Source organism: Artemia sp. Qi Xiang Cuo, chromosome 2, assembly GCF_049724085.1.
Source record: "Artemia sp. Qi Xiang Cuo chromosome 2, ASM4972408v1, whole genome shotgun sequence".
Taxonomy (NCBI): domain Eukaryota; kingdom Metazoa; phylum Arthropoda; class Branchiopoda; order Anostraca; family Artemiidae; genus Artemia; species Artemia sp. Qi Xiang Cuo.
Genome location: NC_142795.1, coordinates 5,507,268 through 5,528,462, shown reverse-complemented (window position 1 = coordinate 5,528,462; position 21,195 = coordinate 5,507,268). Strand labels below are relative to the sequence as shown.

The 21,195-nt window shown below is 34.9% G+C and overlaps 1 protein-coding gene across 1 annotated transcript in view; it reads left to right on the top strand.

Annotated features, from left to right (window-relative positions):
- Positions 1 to 21,195, top strand: part of LOC148954835 (heat shock 70 kDa protein cognate 4-like) — a 65,475-nt gene that overhangs the window by 402 nt on the left and 43,878 nt on the right. Inside the window, exons 2-3 of the mRNA XM_089105309.1 lie at positions 12,607 to 12,808; positions 16,059 to 17,264. Coding sequence (XP_088961435.1) covers positions 12,607 to 12,808; positions 16,059 to 17,264 — 1,408 coding nt within the window. The remainder of the gene's footprint in view (positions 1 to 12,606; positions 12,809 to 16,058; positions 17,265 to 21,195) is intronic.

The window sequence follows — 21,195 nt, the reverse complement described above, 5'->3', positions numbered from 1 at the left end:
TCAATTGATTGCAGCTTTACTTAGCCCAAAGTTTGTATCTAGCTTGATTTGGGATCACTTTTCCGATAGCATGTCTCATGAAAATAAAGGTTGGAAAATAGAACCATATTTATCACCTCCCGGGCTGTATCTAGGAGTAAAGATACCTGGTTAGAATCCCCCCGTCTGCCAAAAGAAATTTCGGCTTGCACACAAGCAACAAAAACACATGTAAACAAACTTGTTGCATTTTATTGGTACCCCTCCCCCAACCTGAAGAAAAAACGAAGCTTGGAAATGGCCCTTATACTCACCTCCTCCCATTTTTTTTTCATTCCTTTGGCTGCAAATAACGAGTCTTAAGTTTAGAGTTTCTTAAGTCTTAAGTTTCAAGAGTGTATGGTCCAGTGTCCCTCAACAAGATCGTGTTCCAGCTAAGATATTTCTTAACGTTTATTGTTAAAATACAGAAGTAAAGATATAAATAAAGCGACTAATAAAACATAAATTGCACCTAATCCGAAAAGGTCAAGAGAAGCAAGCAAAATAGTTGGCAAATCAAATAAAATGGAAAATCAAAGAGGCACAAGGAAATTATTATGAAAATGAAGTTCACCATCTTTTGGAGTCCAAGCCTTCGCAGTTCTTCAGTAAAGTAAAAAGTCTAACGGGTAAAAGTTCTCAACCAGTTGACTTCATGAAGGAGGAGCCTCTAGGGGAAACTGTGAATGATTTAAATGCCCATTTTGCTTTAACGTTTATTGTTAAAATACAGAAGTAAAGATATAAATAAAGCAACTAATAAAACATAAATTGCACCTAATCCGAAAAGGTCAAGAGAAGCAAGCAAAATAGTTGGCAAATCAAATAAAATGGAAAATCAAAGAGGCACAAGGAAATTATTATGAAAATGAAGTTCACCATCTTTTGGAGTCCAAGCCTTTGCAGTTCTTCAGTAAAGTAAAAAGTCTAATGGGTAAAAGTTCTCAACCACTTGACTTCATGAAGGAGGAACCTCTAGGGAAAACTGTGAATGATTTAAATGCCCATTTTGCTTCAACTATGCAGTCTTACCAAATTCAAAATCAACGGACTAGGTCGAGGCCTTCAGCCTAGACCTCGTTTTGAAAAAAAAACCTCTTCCACCTGAGGATCCTCCAGTAATTTTAACTACTCCTTCAGATGATAATTTAAATGCTGGATATTTCATCGGCAATTATAATCTGTTAACTCTCTTTGTTAAAAAGAACTTCCGTTGCCCCTTTTGGCATTCCAGTTGCTCTCATTAAAGCATTTGCTAAAGAATTATCATTTCCCCTTCAGATAAGTTTTAATAATATAACAAAAACAGGATATTTTCCAAAGAAATGGAAGAAAGGGTTTATTACCCCCATTCCAAAGAAAGGAGCAGCTAATGTTTTCTCTGATGTCCCGTCTATCACAGTTCTTCTTCTTCTAATTCACAGCAGGTGGGCTATTCAGTTGATACTATTTAGCCCTCTTCTTTTTGCTTCACTCTGTGGGCTACAGAGCTACTGTCTTGGTTGTCTCTTATTTATTAGATATTCTCAGATGTCTTTCAGTAGATCTTTTGACTCAAGGAGTTCAAATATAAGATGATAGATATCGATTTCTGTGCTCTGTGTGCAGGTATAGTTGGCTAGGCTCTTGGCTGATAATGAGATTTTGTGGTGTTTGAAGCATTTTAACAGTTTAGAAAGCAAGGTATGATAGATAGATATTTAGATAGATATTTATTGCAATAAAAGCCACTTTGGGCCATGGCAAAAAAAGAAAAATCACACAAAATAATAACATGATTATAACACTCATAGCAAAATATGGTAGCCTACATAACAATAACAACGCAAAACTACAAAACATTACAAAAACATAATAAAGCACACGATACCATTAAACTAACATAAATAGATAGATGTATGTTACATCTATCAACGGCCATGACTACAAAAATAACAAACAAGAAAACAACTTACACACATACAACAATACTTTCCAGACTCACCCCACCCCTTTTTACAAAAATCTATCTCTATGTGACATACCCCATTTTATATACTTTGCTATCATTCTTATTGTCCCATAATTTTTTGATCCCATTACTGAAACCAACCACTCACTTGTCCCCACATTAACAAAAAATAAATCTTTCCTTAGATCCTGTAATTCGGGACAAAGGGCCATGAAGTGAAGCAGATCCTCCCCATTTTCTCCGCACATAGGGCATGAGTAAGGACCGTCCTTTACCCTTACCCTCCCTAAATATTTCCTCCTTTCTCCAAGTGCTAGAAAATTACCCCTCCCTGATATATACCACTTAATTTCTTCACTATTTAAACCCGCTTTAAAATAATTATCATATCCCGAGACCTCCTTCCATTGCCGGTAAATGCCGAGGGACACCGAGGCTGCGACCTCACACTGCCATTTCTGAATCTCCTGATCTTCAAGCACTCCCTTTACTAGTTTTGCTACATTTCCTACTTCCAGCCCTATCCCCTTCCCGTCATTCCAAACACCTGATAACCCAGAACTATTTAAGATTGATTTCACCTGGGAAGCCCATGAACATTTCCTTCTATCCTGCAACACCTCCAGATAAGCTGCATTTACTAACCTATTATTCTGTAAACCAATCACCTTTTCCCAGTATCCTATCATTCTAACCAATCTTTTTATTCTCAATGAAAACAATCCTAGATCACCCTTTAATACCAGATTATTAAATTTCCCGCTTAGCCCTAAAAGTCTCCTGAAATGTCCTAAATAAATTCTCTCTATTTTTTCCCCTTTTTCAAAACCCCAAACGTCCCCACCGTAACTCAATGCTGGGCCTACCTTCGTCTCAAAAATTCTCTTCTGTAGCTTAATATCTGCCGATCCTAGATGCGTAAGGGGACTCTTCAATAACGCCCATGAAGCCTTCTGACCCTTCCAACTCGCTATTTGCACCTGATCACTCAATTTCCTTGAACTTGTGAACTTACATCCCAAATAAATATAATCCTTAACTTCATTCATCTCATTCCCTTTAAAATAAAACTTATTCTTTTCCCTTTCATCATTTCCAAAAACTAATATAACTGATTTTTCCATATTTAAAACTAATTTTTTACTCTCCAGATAACTATCCAAAATCTCTAACATCTTTTGCAAATCCGGAGCCGATTTCGCAAGCAATACTATGTCATCTGCAAATAATAAACAAAACAGCTCCAGCGACATTAATTTTAACAAAGGGACATTTCTATTTCTAAAATACTGCTCAATATCATTAATAAAAAGAGAAAACAAACGCGGTGATAGAGTGCTTCCCTGTTTGAGGCTTACATTACTTAAAACTGGCCTAGAATAAGAAATACCTACCTTCACTACTACTTTAACCACCTCATACATTTTCATTATAACTTCTACTAACCTAATTGGCAATCCTAATTTCACCAACACCACTTTCAACAAACTCCTTGAAACTTCGTCAAAATGTTGTGCAGACGTCAGCATATTACATTCAAATAGGCAATGGTCAATTGTTTCATTATTCATATTACAATGCCTGCAAAGAGGGGACAGGGGAATTGAACCACTTGAATTAGAAAACTTATATGAGAATGCAAGGAAATTTAGTCCATTTGTTCCAGAACGAATTCTATGATAAATTTTAGAAAGATACTTATTGGGAAAGGGGGAAAGGATAGGATTAATCTTATTAAAATTAATATTTGATAGCCTCCATCGGTAAATATCTCTAATTGGGATTGGTCTCCCACTTGGCTGGTCAATATTTATAGCATTTTTTGCTATTTCATCAACCTGATGATTACCACTTATGCCAGAGTGGCTAGGAATGTACTGAAAATAAGTTTTTATGCCACTTGAAGCAAGATTATCAATAATACTGAGACACTGATAAGTGTCAATGTCCAACTTATATTGAGGAGCTGAGGCTTGATAGAGAGTCAGAATATATGATAATATTATTTTAATTTGCAATCAAAGGTTGGTTTTCATTAAGGTGTTCTTATGCCATGATTATGGCATTTAACTAAGCAGACATTATAGATAAATTATTATATAATCTCCCACCCATTGCAATTTTCAGGTGAGGAAGGAAAACACCACTGGCAACCTTCTCATTCATTTTTGACCCATCAACAAATATTTGGAAGTGATTTTTATTGGTAATTGTATTAAGTTCTGCAAATTTTTTCTGGACAAAAGCAATGGGGGTTAAATCTTTATTCCACTTTGAGAACTCATGATTTATTATGGGACTTGACCAATTCCATGGGGGGGGGGTCGGGTGAAAGTCGGTGCAATAGACTTTGCTGGTATGGGGAACTTCTTCTGAATATTGGCATACTCATCTGCAATGCCTCTATACATGGCTGGATTTCTCAACCAATTATGTAGTGTGTGTGAGCTATTTGATTCAATTTTTGTAAGATGTTTTGTCAAGAGAAAGCTGCGTCTCTCCTTTATTGTTGTTAATCCACTCTCCATAATCAGAAATTTGGTGCTTGTGGGCACAGCAGAAACTGTGTGGTCTCCTTACAACCCCAGGGTGTGGAAAGAAGTCTTTTTAGTATATTTGCTTTTCTATAGCATTTTTTTATTGTGTTTGAAATGTGGAGGTGGAAATTAAATTTTTGGTCAAGCATGAGACCTAGGTAATTAATATGATTATTTTCTGGAATAGTTGTTTTTATTTAGAGTTAGTTTTGTATTAACATGGTTTCGCTTCCGGTGAAATTGGATTATTTTTGACTTGGTGGGTGCAATGGGTAAATCTGAATGCTGAGAGAATTTTTCAAACTGGAAATGTGACTTTTGCAGATTTGACTGAGCTATCTGGAAGGTGTTGCCAGATGACCATAGCACCAGATCATCAGCATATTGTAGATTCGTGTGGGGTAGGTTCATGTCCCAGAGATATAGGGCAAATAGGAGGCAACTGAGGACTGCTCCCTGAGGTAGGCCTTTGGTTATTGTCTTTTGGGGTGATGAGGCTGAACCAGCACAAACGATAAAACTTCGCACTTCTATGAAGGATTTAATAAAAGATACTAGCTTAGGGGGTACGCCAAGGTTTGCAAGTTTGTTTAAAAGGATTTGGTGGTTCACATTGTCATATGCCCCTTCAAAATCTAGGAAAGCTGCAACTAAGACATTATTTTTTGAGAAAGATTCATTTATTGCATTTGTTAGCAAAATGAAAGCATCTGGTGAGGAGTGGTGTTTCCTGAATCCAGTTTGAGTGTGAGGGATCATATTATTTTTTTCAACAAACCAGAGGAGTCTGTGATAGATCATTTTCTCCATTATTTTCCCCATCACAGGAGTAATCATTATGGGCCTATAAGACTCAGTGTTATCTTTTGGTTTATTTTTCTTTAGGATTGGTAGGAGGGACGAACATTTCCATATATTGGGGAACCTAGAAGATGCCCAAGCCTGATTATAACAATTTAGCAATTCTTGTTTGTATGAAGGTGTGAGATTCTTTATCCGTGTAGGGTGTATATTGTCATAGCTGCCGCTAATTTTGGTTCTAATATGATGTATTGCATTATTCAATTCCTGGATTGAAAATGGATTAGTTATGTACTCGGATCCTGGGCGTGGTTGGTAGGAACTTGGGTTCATAGGAATTGTGGACAGTTTGCTTTGATTATTTGATGTTAGCTTATTAAAAAAAAGAGTTGCAAATAGGTTAGCTTTTTCATTATCATTTTCATAATGGGTATTATTATGTATAAGCTCATACAGGAGTGGGTTGGGGGAATTCTTTTTCCCACAGATGTGGCTTATGACTTTATGTATAATTGGCTCACGCGTTTCTCTGGAGAGATTATTTTCAAAATTATTCCAGTATTTATATTTAGCATCTATTATAGTCCTTTTTAGATTAGATTCTGCTTGTAATTTTTTTAAATATGTAGTAGGTGATGGTTTTTTTTATGAATTCTGTTCTAGCTGCCTTTTTTATCCTCCATTTATTTAGGCACTCATTTATCCACCATGCTTTAGGAATTTGTTTAGGGAATGTTTTCTTAGGTGTTGTCCTGGGGATAGCATGATTAGCTGTATTTATTAGTAAAGATGTCAAGGCTTCATCATATTTGTCAACTGTTGTGTCAGAAATTCATGCACTTTAGGTGAAACTTGTAATTTCATCATTTGGCTTATTTTTGAACATAGACCAATTTGCTTTAGTGTTGACATACTTGGAGGTATGAGATAAAGTTCCAGCACGTTCATTTAGGCAGCAAACTATAGCAAAGTGGTCAGTAGATAGACTATCAATTTTATTTATGTAAATTTTGTTCAAAAATTTAATGACACAATTTGTAGGTCAATTGTGGAGAATCTGCCACTTTTGGAGTTGGAATATGTATTCAGGTTTGGAGGGGTAGCAACAGCTAATTCATTATTATTTGAAGTCATATGCTCAATGAATTTACCAGCTTTATTTGCTGGTTTATTCCCTCACAAAAGGCTGTGGGCATTGAAATCACCACAAATAATTATATTTTTTAACATATTAGAATTATTTATATAATTAAAGAAATCCTTGGCATCTGTAGTTTGGCCATTAGGGTTATAAAAGCTTATTATGTAGGTTTTTAAATTATTCAGCCAAACACTGATACCAATTACATCAAAATCATTTGCAAAATCTGGAAAATTGATGCCACAAAATTTTATATTATTATTAACTAATAAAGCTACCCTACCTCCTTTTCTCTCTGAAGATCTATACTTTCCCTGGATAGTATATCCCAGAGACTTAATTTGTTGATTTTGGATTAAATGAGTTTCCTGGAGGCAAGCAATATTAATGGAATTATTATTCATAAATGATATTAGTTCATTTAGGTTATTTACAGTGAGTGTTCTTACATTCCTTTGGAGTATTGATAAACGTTGTGTTGTTGATTTATTCTTCATATGACTGTGTACCAATGTTCAGCTTTGTTAAAAGTAAAGCAAGATCTTTTTTTGCTTAAATGAACATATCATCTGGGAGGTAGATTTTTGCCAATTCTGCAATAATTTTTGTTTTCTGTAGTTGATGTATGTTCATGGCCTGAACTGCATTACAGTTTAGAATGAGTAAGCATACATTTGGGGATTGCATTTTTGGTTGTGCTCCCTGTTTGTTGGTTAAGGGATTGATTCCTGGTAGTGTTTCTAGTTTGTTTCTTCTTGGGAGGGAGGCAGGCTGACCTCATCTCACCGGACAAGGAGGCTTGTTGGCTTGGTGATTCCTTCTGATAGGGATTTGAGCTAGGGGGCTTAGAAGATGGTGTTTTATATGGGATGCTTGATGCATTGGGGGCATTTGACTAGGGGGTTCTGGTTGGTTTCATTACCGACTTTATTTGGTATCGTTGGGCAACATTTGCGTCAATTGCTACTAAAGGGTCTGGAATGGCCTATTCTGTTGATATTTGGATTGTTAGAGCTCTTTTCTTGTATGCAGGGCATAATGATATATTTGTAGATTAATATGGGACTTTGCAATTGATGCATGTAGGCTGAGTGTTGTTGCAAGTTGCCAGCTCTTTAGGATGGAAAGCTTTACAATTACTACACTCTCGGAGAATTTCATTACATTTGTTTGTTGTGTGTCACAGTTTGAAACACTTCTGACACTGGATATGCTTAGGTTTGTATTCCTTGTGTGGTTTGATGTGCACCAATAGGAATAAATTTTCTGGGACATCAATTTTATCCTTCAGTATGAATAAGAAGAATCTACTAGTTCTTAGGCCATTAGAGTCAGGTTTTCCAAGTTGGGTAACATCCTCAACTGGGATTGTGTTTCCAGCCCTATATGAGAGCCCTTCTTTTAACTCCTGAGTAGATATCTCTGGGGGAACATTATAAACTACTATTTTTGTTGGTGATTGTTTTGGGTTCGAATTAGATGCAATAATTGGGGTATTCAGAAGGGATTTTAGGTTGATTACTGTATCTGCTGATTTCTGATCTTCTACAGCTATTAGCAGAGATCCATCACGGTTAATATTAAGATAGAACATTGATTTTAGCAATTTGAAAATTGCAACTCTTATTGCAGTGATCATTTTTATTTAAAAGGGGGTAGTAGGAGTAATTTTAAGGTAAATTTCTAAGTTTTTGGAGGGAGGATTTTGGGCAGGGAGAGGGGAAATGCTTTTGATTGGGGAGATTTTTTTCCTTTTTTCTAGAGCTTCTAGAGAGGACCTCTTGAAACCCATTATCATCATTTATGGTTACATTAGCCCCTACAATTATCATTGTCCTAGTCTCCAAATTGGGGCTATCATTTGAACTTTGAGATATTGTGCTTGACCAGCCAAGATGGGTATCTTTCACAATCACACTTTCACTGGAATGTGATTTGGTATCGGGGGGAACTTTTTTTTGGGAGGACTTCTAAACATTGCCTATTGGAAAAAGCTTTAAACAAATAAAGGACAAGACTAAAACAAGAAGGGGAAAATAGAAAGATATCTAACCGTCTGCACTATACTATGGGGAGGAGAAACGCCACAGTACAGCCCTGAGGATGAGTTTAGCAGGATTGGTTTAGTACAACTGCTGATTAGAAGCGATAATAATTCACAAGAAAATATATTTTAATTTTCTTATAAGGTTGCTGCTGAGCTGAGATACAGTTACTTTAGTTTTTAGCAGAATATACGAAAGCTTTGTTGCCGCATGGCTGAAAAAATATCTTTTGAAAGTAACTTATCGAAAGCAATTTGGTAACATCCCTAAGTGTTCGACAGTTCATTACCTCGTTAATTTAATTGATTTTATTTTAAAACACCTGGATGAACCTGGAAAATGGATAAATTTAATTACAATTGATTTTAAAAAAGTATTTTACCTTGTTGGTCACAAAATCCTTTTAGAAAAAATGGCTGAAAAAATATACCCAGCTTTATTATTAAAATCATCAAGAGCTTCTTAAAAAATAGAGAACAAACTGTAAAGTATAAAGACCAATTTTCCACTTCTCTGCAAGTTTTTTTGTGGAATTCCACAAGGAACTGTGATCGGGCCGCTGGGCTTCATCCTCATGATAAATGAGATTGCTGCTGGGCTAGAGGACAGATGGAAATACGTTGACGACTTGTCCTCAACGGAAATCTTATCTGAGAATTCGAAGAGCAATGCTGCTGGTTTCATCGACCAATTTACATCAGAGGTGACTGAACTAAACATGGTCGTGAATAAAGACAAATGCTTGGTCACGACATTTTCTTTTTCTTCAAAATACCCAACCGTCTTTCGAACCTCCTATCGCTTCCGAGCTAATAAGTCATAAAGTACCTTTACTTGGTGTAGTGATTTCTTCTGACCTTTCATGGCGGGAGAATACAAAGACAATTGGAAAAAAAGCTAACGGCGCAATCCAAATGCTAAAAACACTGAAAAAATTCCGAGTTCCTAAGGACAAGCTGAAACTAATATTTTGCACTTTCATCTGGCCCTTAGTTGAATATGCTTGTCTGGGTTGGCGCTTTGCCCTTACCCAGGATGAAACTGATAAAATAGAACGAGTTCAGAAGAGATCACCGAAAATTATTTATGGCGGTTCCCCTCTACCTTACTCCTTTTACCTCAAAAAATTTTAACTTGAATCCCTTTCTTCCCGCCGAGAAAAATTATGCCAAAGATTTGGCTCCTCCCTCTACCAACATCCCATCTACCGACCATTCCTTCCCCCACCTTTTGTCCCTATGAGATCTTGTCCCCCCCGTGAAGTGTCTGAGAAGGTTCCGTAACTGACCTCAGTCCACTGTTACACCATGCGCTACAGTAAAAGCTTTGTGCCAAGCTTTGTGAAATATTACAATGAGCTCTAGTGTTTTTATTTTCTAGTTTATTTTATCCTGACGAAGTTTTATCAGACAATTTTATCCTCAATCTCAAGTGTTTTTATCCTTTAGTTTATTTATTCTGACGAAATTTTATTAGACAACTTTATTTTGCTATTTATGTCTAAGAGACATTATATTTGGGCTTTGCCCAACAAGAGCTATGTCTTTTTTTTGAATTAAATGAATTTGAATTTAAAGAGAATTTTGGAAGCGCTCAAAAAATTGCCCACAAATTTAACAAATTTATATGACAAAAAAGTCAGTAAGTTTTGGGAAATGAGTTAAAAAAAAAAAAATAAAGAAAAAAGAACTTTCTCAAGTCCTCTAACAGCACAGCTTGTGTTTATATACATAAGATGGACTTCATTTAATACTTATTAATTTTTTGTGTAGAATTTAGATATGGAACAAAACTTGCAGTTTGATTATTAATAACATACCTCCTTCTAGGATCCTAATTATGATTAAAACATTGTATTCTCATTTTAAGGTCATAAATTAGTCATAATTCTTAATAAAAGTTTATAAATTCATAGTTTCCAGATCACCAGCTAAACAGCACTTGTGATTGCTGTCTTTTTCCATTTAAATGAAGAAGCAAATAATCTAGACAAAGGAGAGTATTCTTTACTCGAAAACTACTTTTTCACCTATATTCTTCTAACAATGGCATTGAGATTTTACCAGAACAAAGTGCCGCTTGACGCAAAAGAGCAGATCCACGGAAGAAATGTCTCATGGTACTATTTTATTGATAACTGCTTAGCAGCTTTATATTGTTTACAAAAAAAAAAAAAAAAAAAAAAAAAATACAGGTTTTTGCCGCTAATAAACCTATTAGTGTTAACGTAATTACGAAATGTAGGCTTATATGCAGGAGTTTATTTTAAGAGGTAGGGACTTTAGTTTCATCGCTGGGTGGTTAAACACTTTTATTCTGGATAAAATTGACCCTCAACAATTTGGGAATATTCCTAAAAGTTCGATAAGCCATTATTTAGTAAGTTTGCTTGACAAGATTTCAAAGCATCTAGTTGAACGAGATCGCTGAATCAACCTTACTGCAATTAACCTAAAGAAAGCATTCGACTTGACCTGCCATGGTATCCTTATCTGCAAGCTATTGAAAAGTTTTATTGTTGATGCATATTTGGTAAGAATAGCTGCTATAGTAGTTACTACCTGAAACGCAAATAGAAGATTTAATTGTAACCTGTCGTATTGAAGAAAAAGTTAGTTACTAACATGATAAAAACTATTATAAATATTTTACTTTGACAATGAAGTTTTTTCTATCGAAATTTTCATTGAACAAAAAACAAAACAAAAAACTAATAATAGCTTTATATTTATAAAAAATACATCTGCCCTCCATCCTATATTTTTTTTCCTAAATTTCAAAAAGAGAGCGATTTTGATGAAAATTAAGCATCAAATTCAGTACAAAAAAAATCTTGCCCTTATCCGTGAAAACGTGAAATTTCACATTTCTTCTAACGAGTATGTTTTTTTTCTTAACCAGGTGTTATCGTATTGAGCCAATGGTTCTAAAGATACTTGAAAAAAGCTCATTAGAAAAACATTTAGATGTTTTACTGACCTTTCTAATAACCAAAAAAGACAAAGCAAAGAAACATTATCTGCCATTTTGTGGTGCAAAATGACAACTTTAGTCCAAAGGATGCCGGAAAAGCCATCGAGCGAGAACTCTGATATAGTAGGCGTATTTTAATTTATTGGAAATCCATATATAGATCATTCCAGTTCAGACACGGTTCTGCCCCATGCTGGCACATTCATTGCAGATATTATTCTCTATTCCTTCTTGCTTCTCGGAAATGTTTTTGGTTTTGCCTTTAATAATGATGCTGGGGGTTCATACCCCTCCTCATTTCGACATCTTTTTCTATGTAGTATGTATGTATAAATTAATTGCCCATCATAAATGTAAAATACAACACTGATGGAGTATAAAATGCAAAAGATTATATTCTTTTACACAAAAAAGGAAAAGGAAACTACCGTCACAAAAATAGAAAAGGGTTGGGGCATTGCCGAGGAATTTGACCCAGGCAATCTGCCCATTGGTTCTAGTTGTATAGAATGACAGAACTTGTGTGCACATAATTGGAAAGTATCTAATCTGAATTTCCACTCTAGCTCTTTTGCTTCTGCACAAAAATGTTACGTCCATGCGACGATCAATGTAATAATTAGTTTATAATGAATAAAAAGCTTTGTTTATTTCCATGTTAATTACTACCATTCCACCAACTGTTTTGGTAAAGCAAGGCTCCGAAATGAAAGTTTCCCAGTTTGGCATAGATATGAAGTTCGTTTGGACAAGCGGGGTCCTTAAACCAAAATCTAAAATGAAAGAGGTCCTATCTCAAGCCAACTGAATTTTGAGAATTTTATCTATTTCCTTTATTCGTCCACTACTGAGGATGTCCGAACTGAGTCCTTGACTGATATATTTGCATTTTTCTCCTTTTTCAGTTCCTGTGCCCTTCACTCGTTTTTGTTCTTCGTCCTATGTTTTCTTTATCACTTTGTAATAAGAGCTCAAATGCAGCTTTCACTTAATTTTGCGTAATGTAAACCTTATTGATCAGTAGGTATTAAACAAGTATTATTTAAACATGAGGTTTCAATGACTTTACGAATAAAATGTTTACATAACCTTCATTATTTATTTTCGCTTTATTTTAACTGCTATTTTTTTTTATAGATTAAAGGACCGGCTATTGGTATCGATCTTGGCACAAAATACTCACGTGCTGGCGTTTTCCATCGTGGAGCAGTTAAGATCATTGATAGCGATGTGGGGAGCCAAATAACGCCATCCTGTGTTGCATTCACTCATACACAATGTCTAATTGGGGAGGCAGCAAAGAATCAAGCCGTAATGAATCTAAATAATACTATCTTCGGTAAGTAAACTTTCAATAATAGCTATTTTTTTGTCCGTTTGACTAATGTTTTGTGGCCAACACTGAAAGCCTAATCAGTATAATACTTGGGTATAGTCAAGTTTGCGAAAGCACAGGTATATAGGGTTTGCGAAAGCATAGGTTGGCTGGCCCCCAGCCCCCCATTGCACTTCCTGGCTGAAGGGCCACGAAACGGAGATCAGCACCGCCGGTTTGGACCTTAAGGGTCTTGTGCCGCATCCTTTACCCTTTTTTTTGGGTATAGTCAAAACTACATTATGAGATGTCTTCTGGCGGAATTATAACGGCCTGAAGTTTTCCCGCTAACTAATTTCGTTATTTGACTCCTCAGTTAGATTTGTCGAGTGTATCGGGGTTATCAGTGTTTGTGCAGTAGCTATAATTAATGCATTGGTAAGTTTGTCATTCTATACAATTTTTCGAAGTTTTATTTAAACATTTTTATGTAAATTTTCTCACAGTTGTAGTGTAGCCAGAATTAAATGAAGATAAAAAAAAAATTTTGGGGGAGGAAGTTGCTCAATTGCTATTACTACTACTAATAACAACTTACTGCAACAGCAAGCCACATGAGATCGTCACAGCTACGCGCGCTCCTCTCCCACCCCAATCTATTTAAAGCTCCCTATTTACACCCTCCTAAGAAGTTCCCATTTCCCTTAAATCTTTCCGTACGACATCTTACCAACCTATTCGTGGACGGCCTGATTTTCTTTGACCGGAGACGGTTAGCTGACAAGGTCTATCTTTGGCAATTTGATATTCTTCATTCGGAGAATGTGTCCTAGTCGTCTTAACCTCTCTCTCATTATAGCCATAGAAAGCGGAACTGAACCGAATTTTCTTATAGCTTACTGTTTGAGATACGGTCAGTCAATTGTTGGTCCAAAACAATTCGTAGGCAATTTTTCTAGAAAGCTTCTAGCAAATCTTCCTCCTTCTTTTGAAGTGCCCACGCTTCAACTCCATACTTGACCACTGTCATTACTCTATCTTCCAATATTCTCGAATCTTAATTTGAAGACTTGATCCCCCTATTCTTCAAAACTTTTTCAGCCCTTTAAAGCACCCGATGTCTTGGCTATTCTACCTTTAACATCTTCACTGTACCCACCTTCTTTACTTGTAATACTACCTAGGTAAGTGAAGTTGTCCACTTAATCAGTCTTCTTGTTACCCAACATCACCTCTTCACCTTCACTTATTCACAGTTTTAGCAACTAAGTCTTCTTAACATTAATTTTCAAACCTATTTTTGCATTTTGTACCCTCAAAACCTCCAATAATTCATTCATTATGCTAACACTTTCATCTAGGATGCTTAAATCATCAGCATTATCTACTTCTAGGAAGATTTTACGTCTCCATATTATTCTGTATTCTCCCATTGCCCTTGCCGTGCTTCTTAGAAGAAAGTCCATAAAAGGTATCCTTGTAAATGAGGATAGGACGCAACCCTGCTTAAATCCTGATTTAATATGAAGCCAGTTACTAATCTAATTTCCTACCTTAAATGCAGCATAAAATTTTTTTCACAAAATAAATATTGTCATAGCTATGATATGATAATATAGTCAAAGTTGGTCTTAACCTTTCCAACTAGCAATGCGACTGTTCTTTTTATTATTGTTATTGCAAGTAATCTTGGGGTAATGCTCATAATTTGATACGGATTTTTGTCAACTTTTTGTTATTTTTATTTTAATTTATTCAAAATTAGTTTTTTTTCTTCCGTTAATAACATCAATAAGCAAGAAATAGGAAGCATGGGTTTTTCCACTTTTATTAAGTATGTTTTTTTATGGATCATAATCCACTCCATGCCTGACCAAAGTTTAGTATAGTCTGACCTGAAACAGCTGAAATCGTACAATTTGTCAAACAATAACAACTGGCTAAACAACTTTCTTACCAACCTAGGTTGGTAAGGCACCAACCTTACCAACCTAGGTTGGTATAACAAACCAACCTAGGATGGTTACCAGAGTGTGTTGTAAAGATTTGAGTAGCCTTATTGGGATGGTAGTATTTGCTTAATACGTGCAGTTATGACGCTGCCAGCAGCTGTCATGCCCAATAAAATGTAAAAGAAAGAGAGGCAATGCAATATTGAATAATATAAAAGCAGAACGTGAGCTCCCCTGGAGGTTTCCCCATTAAGAATGACAACCAGAACATATCAAATATGTGTTCAGATAAGTATTCAGAACATATCAAAATTAATGCGTCGACTGGCCTATACTGAGGTTTAAGGTTTATGTCTTCTGTTTAATTTTTTGTGCTATTTTCCTGCTTTCCTATGCTTTTCATATATTAACGAAAAAAAAACTATTTTGTTATCATTTTACAGCTGACATTTAACTACAGCTATCTGTCGAATTAAGTTTTTGAAATTTAGTGTGTATTTTTTATTTTAGGTTGAAAATCGTTGAAAATTGGTTGAAAATCATTGAAAAAAGAACAATATCCCTATTTTTCTTAGCAAGTTTAGAATCTTCCCCTAGAAAATCTCTTAGTTATATTATAATTCTGACTCGGTGAATGGATAGATTTAAGACTAATGAATCCAGTGATACACATATTTTGTCCTTTTTTGTACAAGTTAGAGCTACAGGATTGTCGTAAAACTGCTTATTTCAGAGCGAACATATACCTTAAGAAAGTTCTTTTAACAAACGGTCATCATGTGAAGATCATAAACAATGTCAGCCGTAAGTTCAATCAAGTACATTCAAACTAGCATCGGTACAAGCATCAATTAAGCGTACCTGATCTTGTGTTGCTAGGCTTCCAGTTGCTAGGTTGCTAATATGCCAGTTGCTAGGCATGTGTTGATAGGCGTATTCTTCCGTGGAAAATCCCCACGTACGTTATGTATGTGGTTGGGAGCTTTATATTATTCAAACTTATTTAGCGTGCCAACACAAAGCCTTGTTCTCCCGAAACTTTCTTCTGGCTCTCTGATTATTTATATTACAGTCAGATAAAGACCGACACATGTTTTTCAAGCGCGATTTTTGTCACTAAATTCTTAATAGCTCTAAAGAAAAAGCATTGTGCAGACATATACTGATTGCATGAACGATTTGGCTACCAGTATAAAGTGAATATTTACCTTCTTTAAAACAAGTAAAAGTTTAGTGGGATTTTAGTGCTCTTGTTTGAATGTTTTCAGTCATTTGTATTACGAAACAAAATTTTCTCGGTAATTTTTTCTTTTGTGTTTCAGATGTCAAAAGATTGATTGGACGGTGCTTCGGGGACCCTAGTGTCCAGTCAGATATAGAACACTGGCCATTTAATGTCACCAATGATGATGGCAAACCAAAAGTTCAAGCAGAATTCAAGGGTGAAATGAAAAATCTTGCACCTGAAGAAGTCACATCTATGATTCTCGGGAAGTTGAAGGAAAATGCAGAATCATGTCTGGGGTGTCCTGTTTCGAAGGCTGTTATTACAGTACCAGCTTTTTTCAACAACGCTCAAAGGCAGGCCACGAAGGATGCTGCTGCCATTGCTGGTTTGAATGTTCTTCGTATCATGAACGAACCAACTGCTGCTGCAATTTCTTTTAGTATTTTGGATGAATTGGATGAATTCTCTAGGAAATACCAAATCAATGCGTTGACCGTCCTTGTCTTTGATCTCGGTGGTGGTACCTTAGATGTATCAATTTTGCGTATTCATGATGCACAGAAACGCTGGAAACATATTTTTGAAGTCCTCTCTACAGCTGGAGATACACATCTTGGAGGGGAAGATTTTGACCACCGACTCGTGAATCATTTTTTGCAAGAATTCTTTTATAAATATAATAAGGATCTTTCCGTAGACGAATGTGCTCTTCATCGCCTCCGTACTGCTTGTGAACGTGCAAAGATACACCTTACAAGTTCAACCAGAGCTGACATTAAAATTGACTCCCTCTTTGAAGGTATTGATTTCCACACCTCGATTACTCGTGCTAGCTTTGAGGAGCTTTGTGCTGATCTTTTTTACCGCATATACGAGACCGTTCAGATTTCCTTTCGTGATGCAAAAGTTCAGCAGGTTTCTGAAATCGTTCTAGTCGGGGGATCTGCTAAAATGCCCAAAATCAAGGACATTTTTCAAACCCTTTTCCCTGGTCAACGATTGAAGTATGCCAGTGCCTCATCCGTTGTCTTTGGCGCTGCAGTTCAAGCTGCCTTTTTTAATTTTGAGACAATGCTGGCGGTTAAAGATATGTTATTTGTTGATGCAGCCCCTCATTCGATTAGTATTCACACTCCTCAGGGCACAAGGACGGTTATCAAACGGAATGCTCTCGTCCCGACAACAACGGAAACTGCTGTATCAACTTTTCCTAAAAGTAAGTTCATGATGCATTCCTTCCCAGGAGTCTACTCCGTCACTACTTCTGATGACAACCAACAAGGAGCAGTTCTTCCGGCAAGTATCTTTTGCAGCATTTTCGTTGTCCTATGTTTTCATTGATAATAATTAAGAGGGATGCCTTATAAACATAATAAGACCAAAAGAAGTTGTTATATATAAATGATAGGGTCAATGTAACTTTCATCTGTAATTTGGAAAATTAGCGTGGGTAGGTCTGGAGGAAATGTTTCATAGAGGATTTTTTTTTAGGATGGGTCATAAACTTGAAGTTTATTTTTAGACATTTGATTTTGATAGTATCTTATTTAGCTGATCTTTGTTTGCAGGTGGTTTCAATAGTTTTTGGTTTCAAAATAAGTTTGTTAGACGCTTGGTTATTTCTTCAATGTTAGAAATTTTTTTATTTTGTTTTTATTTTTAGCAATTAGCTTATTTAAGGACTTAAATGGCGGTTCAGCTCATTCGGGAGACTAAGGGCTATCATTTAAAAATATTTTATTTTCCTATGTTCTGTCTATTTTTAAAGTGATTTCTAAACACAAAATTCTTTGGTTTTGTTCAAGAAAACTATGTAAAAAGTTTTAAGCCAAAGAGTTTTATTATAAAGAATATGTTGATTTTGCTCTGTGAAACACCTTCTTTTTATCATTCCTTTCTTTTACCTTAACCTTTTGCAATCAATTTGAAGTTACAAAGCCCTCAAAGTTGATCGCGGTTATATTAGTTTGTTAAGTTTGAAAACGGAGTAGTTTGAATTTCGACTGAGCATTTGAATTAACAGACTGGTGTTGTGTCTAAACGGGTTTTTCTGCCGTCCAAACAAAAACCGGTAGCTGACAATTTTCCTAACAATAGTGTTTCCGCCGTCTAACTAAAAACGGTTAGCTAACGTTGTTAGAGAATATCTTTAACAAATTGAATACTTTTTGGAGAAAATCGTTGGAGAATTTATTTCTGTTAGCCAATAATTGTGTTTCTGCCGTCCAAACAAATACCTGTTAGCAAGCATTGTTACCAAATAATTGGACGGCGGAAAAACCCCTTAAATTTGGATGAACTTGCCGTTCTTCAAAATCAGTTACAAAGTTACAATATATCATAGAATTAAGCAAGTTCTACCAAATAGTTGGCAAAGATTTTTGAAATATGGAGGAAAAGCGATGTAAAAGAGGACTTGCCTTGATTAATGTACGAAAAGGTAGTGAAAAGTTTAAAAAAAATTTACATGGAACGTGGCTGACCAAGACTTTCGTTTTTGTAATTATTTTGCATTTTTAAAAACTAATTTGAACAATATTAAAACTTAGAACAGAGAAAAAATAGGTAGGCTACTATGAAAATTAAATTTAAAACCGACAAAATTATAAAGGAATCAACCTTCCAGGTTTTTTTTTAGCATCAGAAGTTTACAAAATAATCCGGTGTAGGTCTAGTTGTTTTGAGGCGGAATTAGTGCGATTTTTTTTTGGGGGGGGGGGGGAGGAATTGTAATAATTTGTGAAGAGACAAAAAAAAAAAAAACAATTTATACTTGTTAACTTTTTTCCTTCGAGCCGATTCATATGGAAGAGGTGGTCGTGTAATTTTTGGATTGGAAATTTAAGGGTAAGTGCCCTTTGAAGAGTCAAAAGTGACTGAGGGTAACCCACCTCCCTCAAACGTTCTTTTCCCCCAAAGACGTCTGATTCAAATTTTTATATAGCCATTTGATTCAAAATAATCCATAGGCCAAATAACTATGCCCCATTGGTTAACATAACCTCCCAAGGATCACGGGGCAAGAGCTTTAAGTTTTGCAAATCGTTTAATCTTAACATATAAGGATCTTTATTGGGATTAATCAAAAAAAAACTTTCCCAAAAAGAAATTTTTTAAAGAGAACAAAAGAGCCATATTAATCATAAAACTCGCCGAAATAAAGTTCTATAGTAAATCAAAATAAAAAACGATCAGAAATAACAATTGAAAAATAATTGAAACCCAAAACAAGCAAATATTAAACTAAATGGGAATATCAAACATAAAGATAACAGATATGGATTTTGATGATATTCAAGGCAAACTGAAAACGAACAAATGTTACTACCCATCTCCCTTCCCATTCCTAAACCATAAAATTTCTAAAACTTTTTAGGTCATTTGTGTTCTATTAAAAACTATATGTATTTTAGTCATTGTGGCATAGTTTTTCAAAATATTGATGACGAATAAAAAATTGATCATTAGAATAATCAAGATGACTGGACAGAACTAAGAACGATAAATTGAATATTTTATTGATTCCTGGTATTCCGAAAGACGACACTGTATCTTCAAAACACACCATGGTTCCTTGTGGGTGTTCAAAATAAAATACTCTACAAAAATACAACACTGTATTTTTTTGGGCTTTTTAATGTTTGGAATAAAAAAATGTTTAAAATAATTTTTTTTAATAAAGCATAAATAACGCAGTAGGCTTTAGTTAGACCTTTCACGGTTAGGGGATGGGGAAGGTGGCAGTGGCCCAACTTCTGTGTGTAGTAATTTTTGTTCGTTTTAAGTTTGACTTGAATGTTAAGTTTAATTTTTCATCATTCCAAGATCTATTTGTTCCTCTTAATGAGTGTTTGTTGTCTTTATGATTGATATAATCAAATATTTAATTTTTGGGTTTCATATATTCTTTAATAGTAATTTCTGTTTTTTTTTCAGTTTGAATTGTTGTAGGATTATATTTCTGCTGGTCTTAAGTTTAACATGATTCTTTACTTTGGAACTCTTTACTTTACGTATTTGGGAAGTTTTTTTTTTTTAAATTAGTTTCTGTTCGGTTTTGATGCCCAAAATTTTATTATTAGTTGATATAATGAATATTGATCCTTTTTTCACGTCTTTGGCTTCAGAATTAAGACATCTGCTTCTAATTTATTGGTTCTAGTTAGTAGAGATTCCATAAACATAATAGAAGGGTAAGTAACTATGATGCTTGTTGAGGTATTCGATGATCCTGTGAAAAATTTCCCGTGCGAATCCCCTGGAAAACTCTAATTAGAGACTCCAATAATGTAATTTAAAAAGAACTAATAAAATCAAACTATATTTTGATATATAATGATATTAATTGTTTAAGGCTCGTGAGTTCAAGATTTTATTTCACTGTAATTTTTATTTTAATTTTCATTACTGTAATAACTGGAAAAGAAAATATTTGTAATATAATTCGTTTTCACTCAAGCACCAATGACGCAGTAGGCTTTTGACTCTTACAGTTAGGGAAGCGGACAGTAGCCAAACTCTTCTTTCTAGTGAAACTATATCTGTCTTGAACAGTCTTAGAAAGAACTAATAAAATTAAACTGAATATTTTATATACAATGATATTAGCTGCTGAAAGCTCATAAGTTCAAAATTAAATTTTACTGTACTTTTCATTTCTATTTTGAATGTTGTAGTAAGCACAAAAGAAAATATTTATAATATAATTTATTTTCAGTAAAGCGCCAAAGACACAGTAGGTTTTAGACTTTTACAGTTAGGGAAGGAGGAAGTACCCAAACTCTTATTTGTAGTTGTTTTTGTTCGTTTTAAGCTTGATTTTCATATTCAATTTAAGTTTATCAATTCATTTATATTACTGCCTGTTGTATGTTTTTTGTCATGATTATTCATTTAATTTCTGTTAGTTCTAGGTTTCATTTATTCTTTAATAGTAATTCTGGTCATTTTGTGTTTGAATAGCTGTAGATTTTATTTCTTCTGATCTTAAGTTTAATATGGCCTTTACTTTTCTTTGAAAAATTTCTTTTTAGGAAAGTTCAGTTTTTTATTACCAAATTTTTTAGCTTTCCAAAATTCTTTATTCCAAAATATTGTTTTATATATTCAGATATTTAAATCATGGTTGCAGCCGCAGCTGCAACCTAGTAAAGAGCGAACCACAGCCCATAGTAATCAAAAGTTGAAAAGCGTGTTTTCAAAAAAACTGTCTAGTGAGAAAAATTGCCATC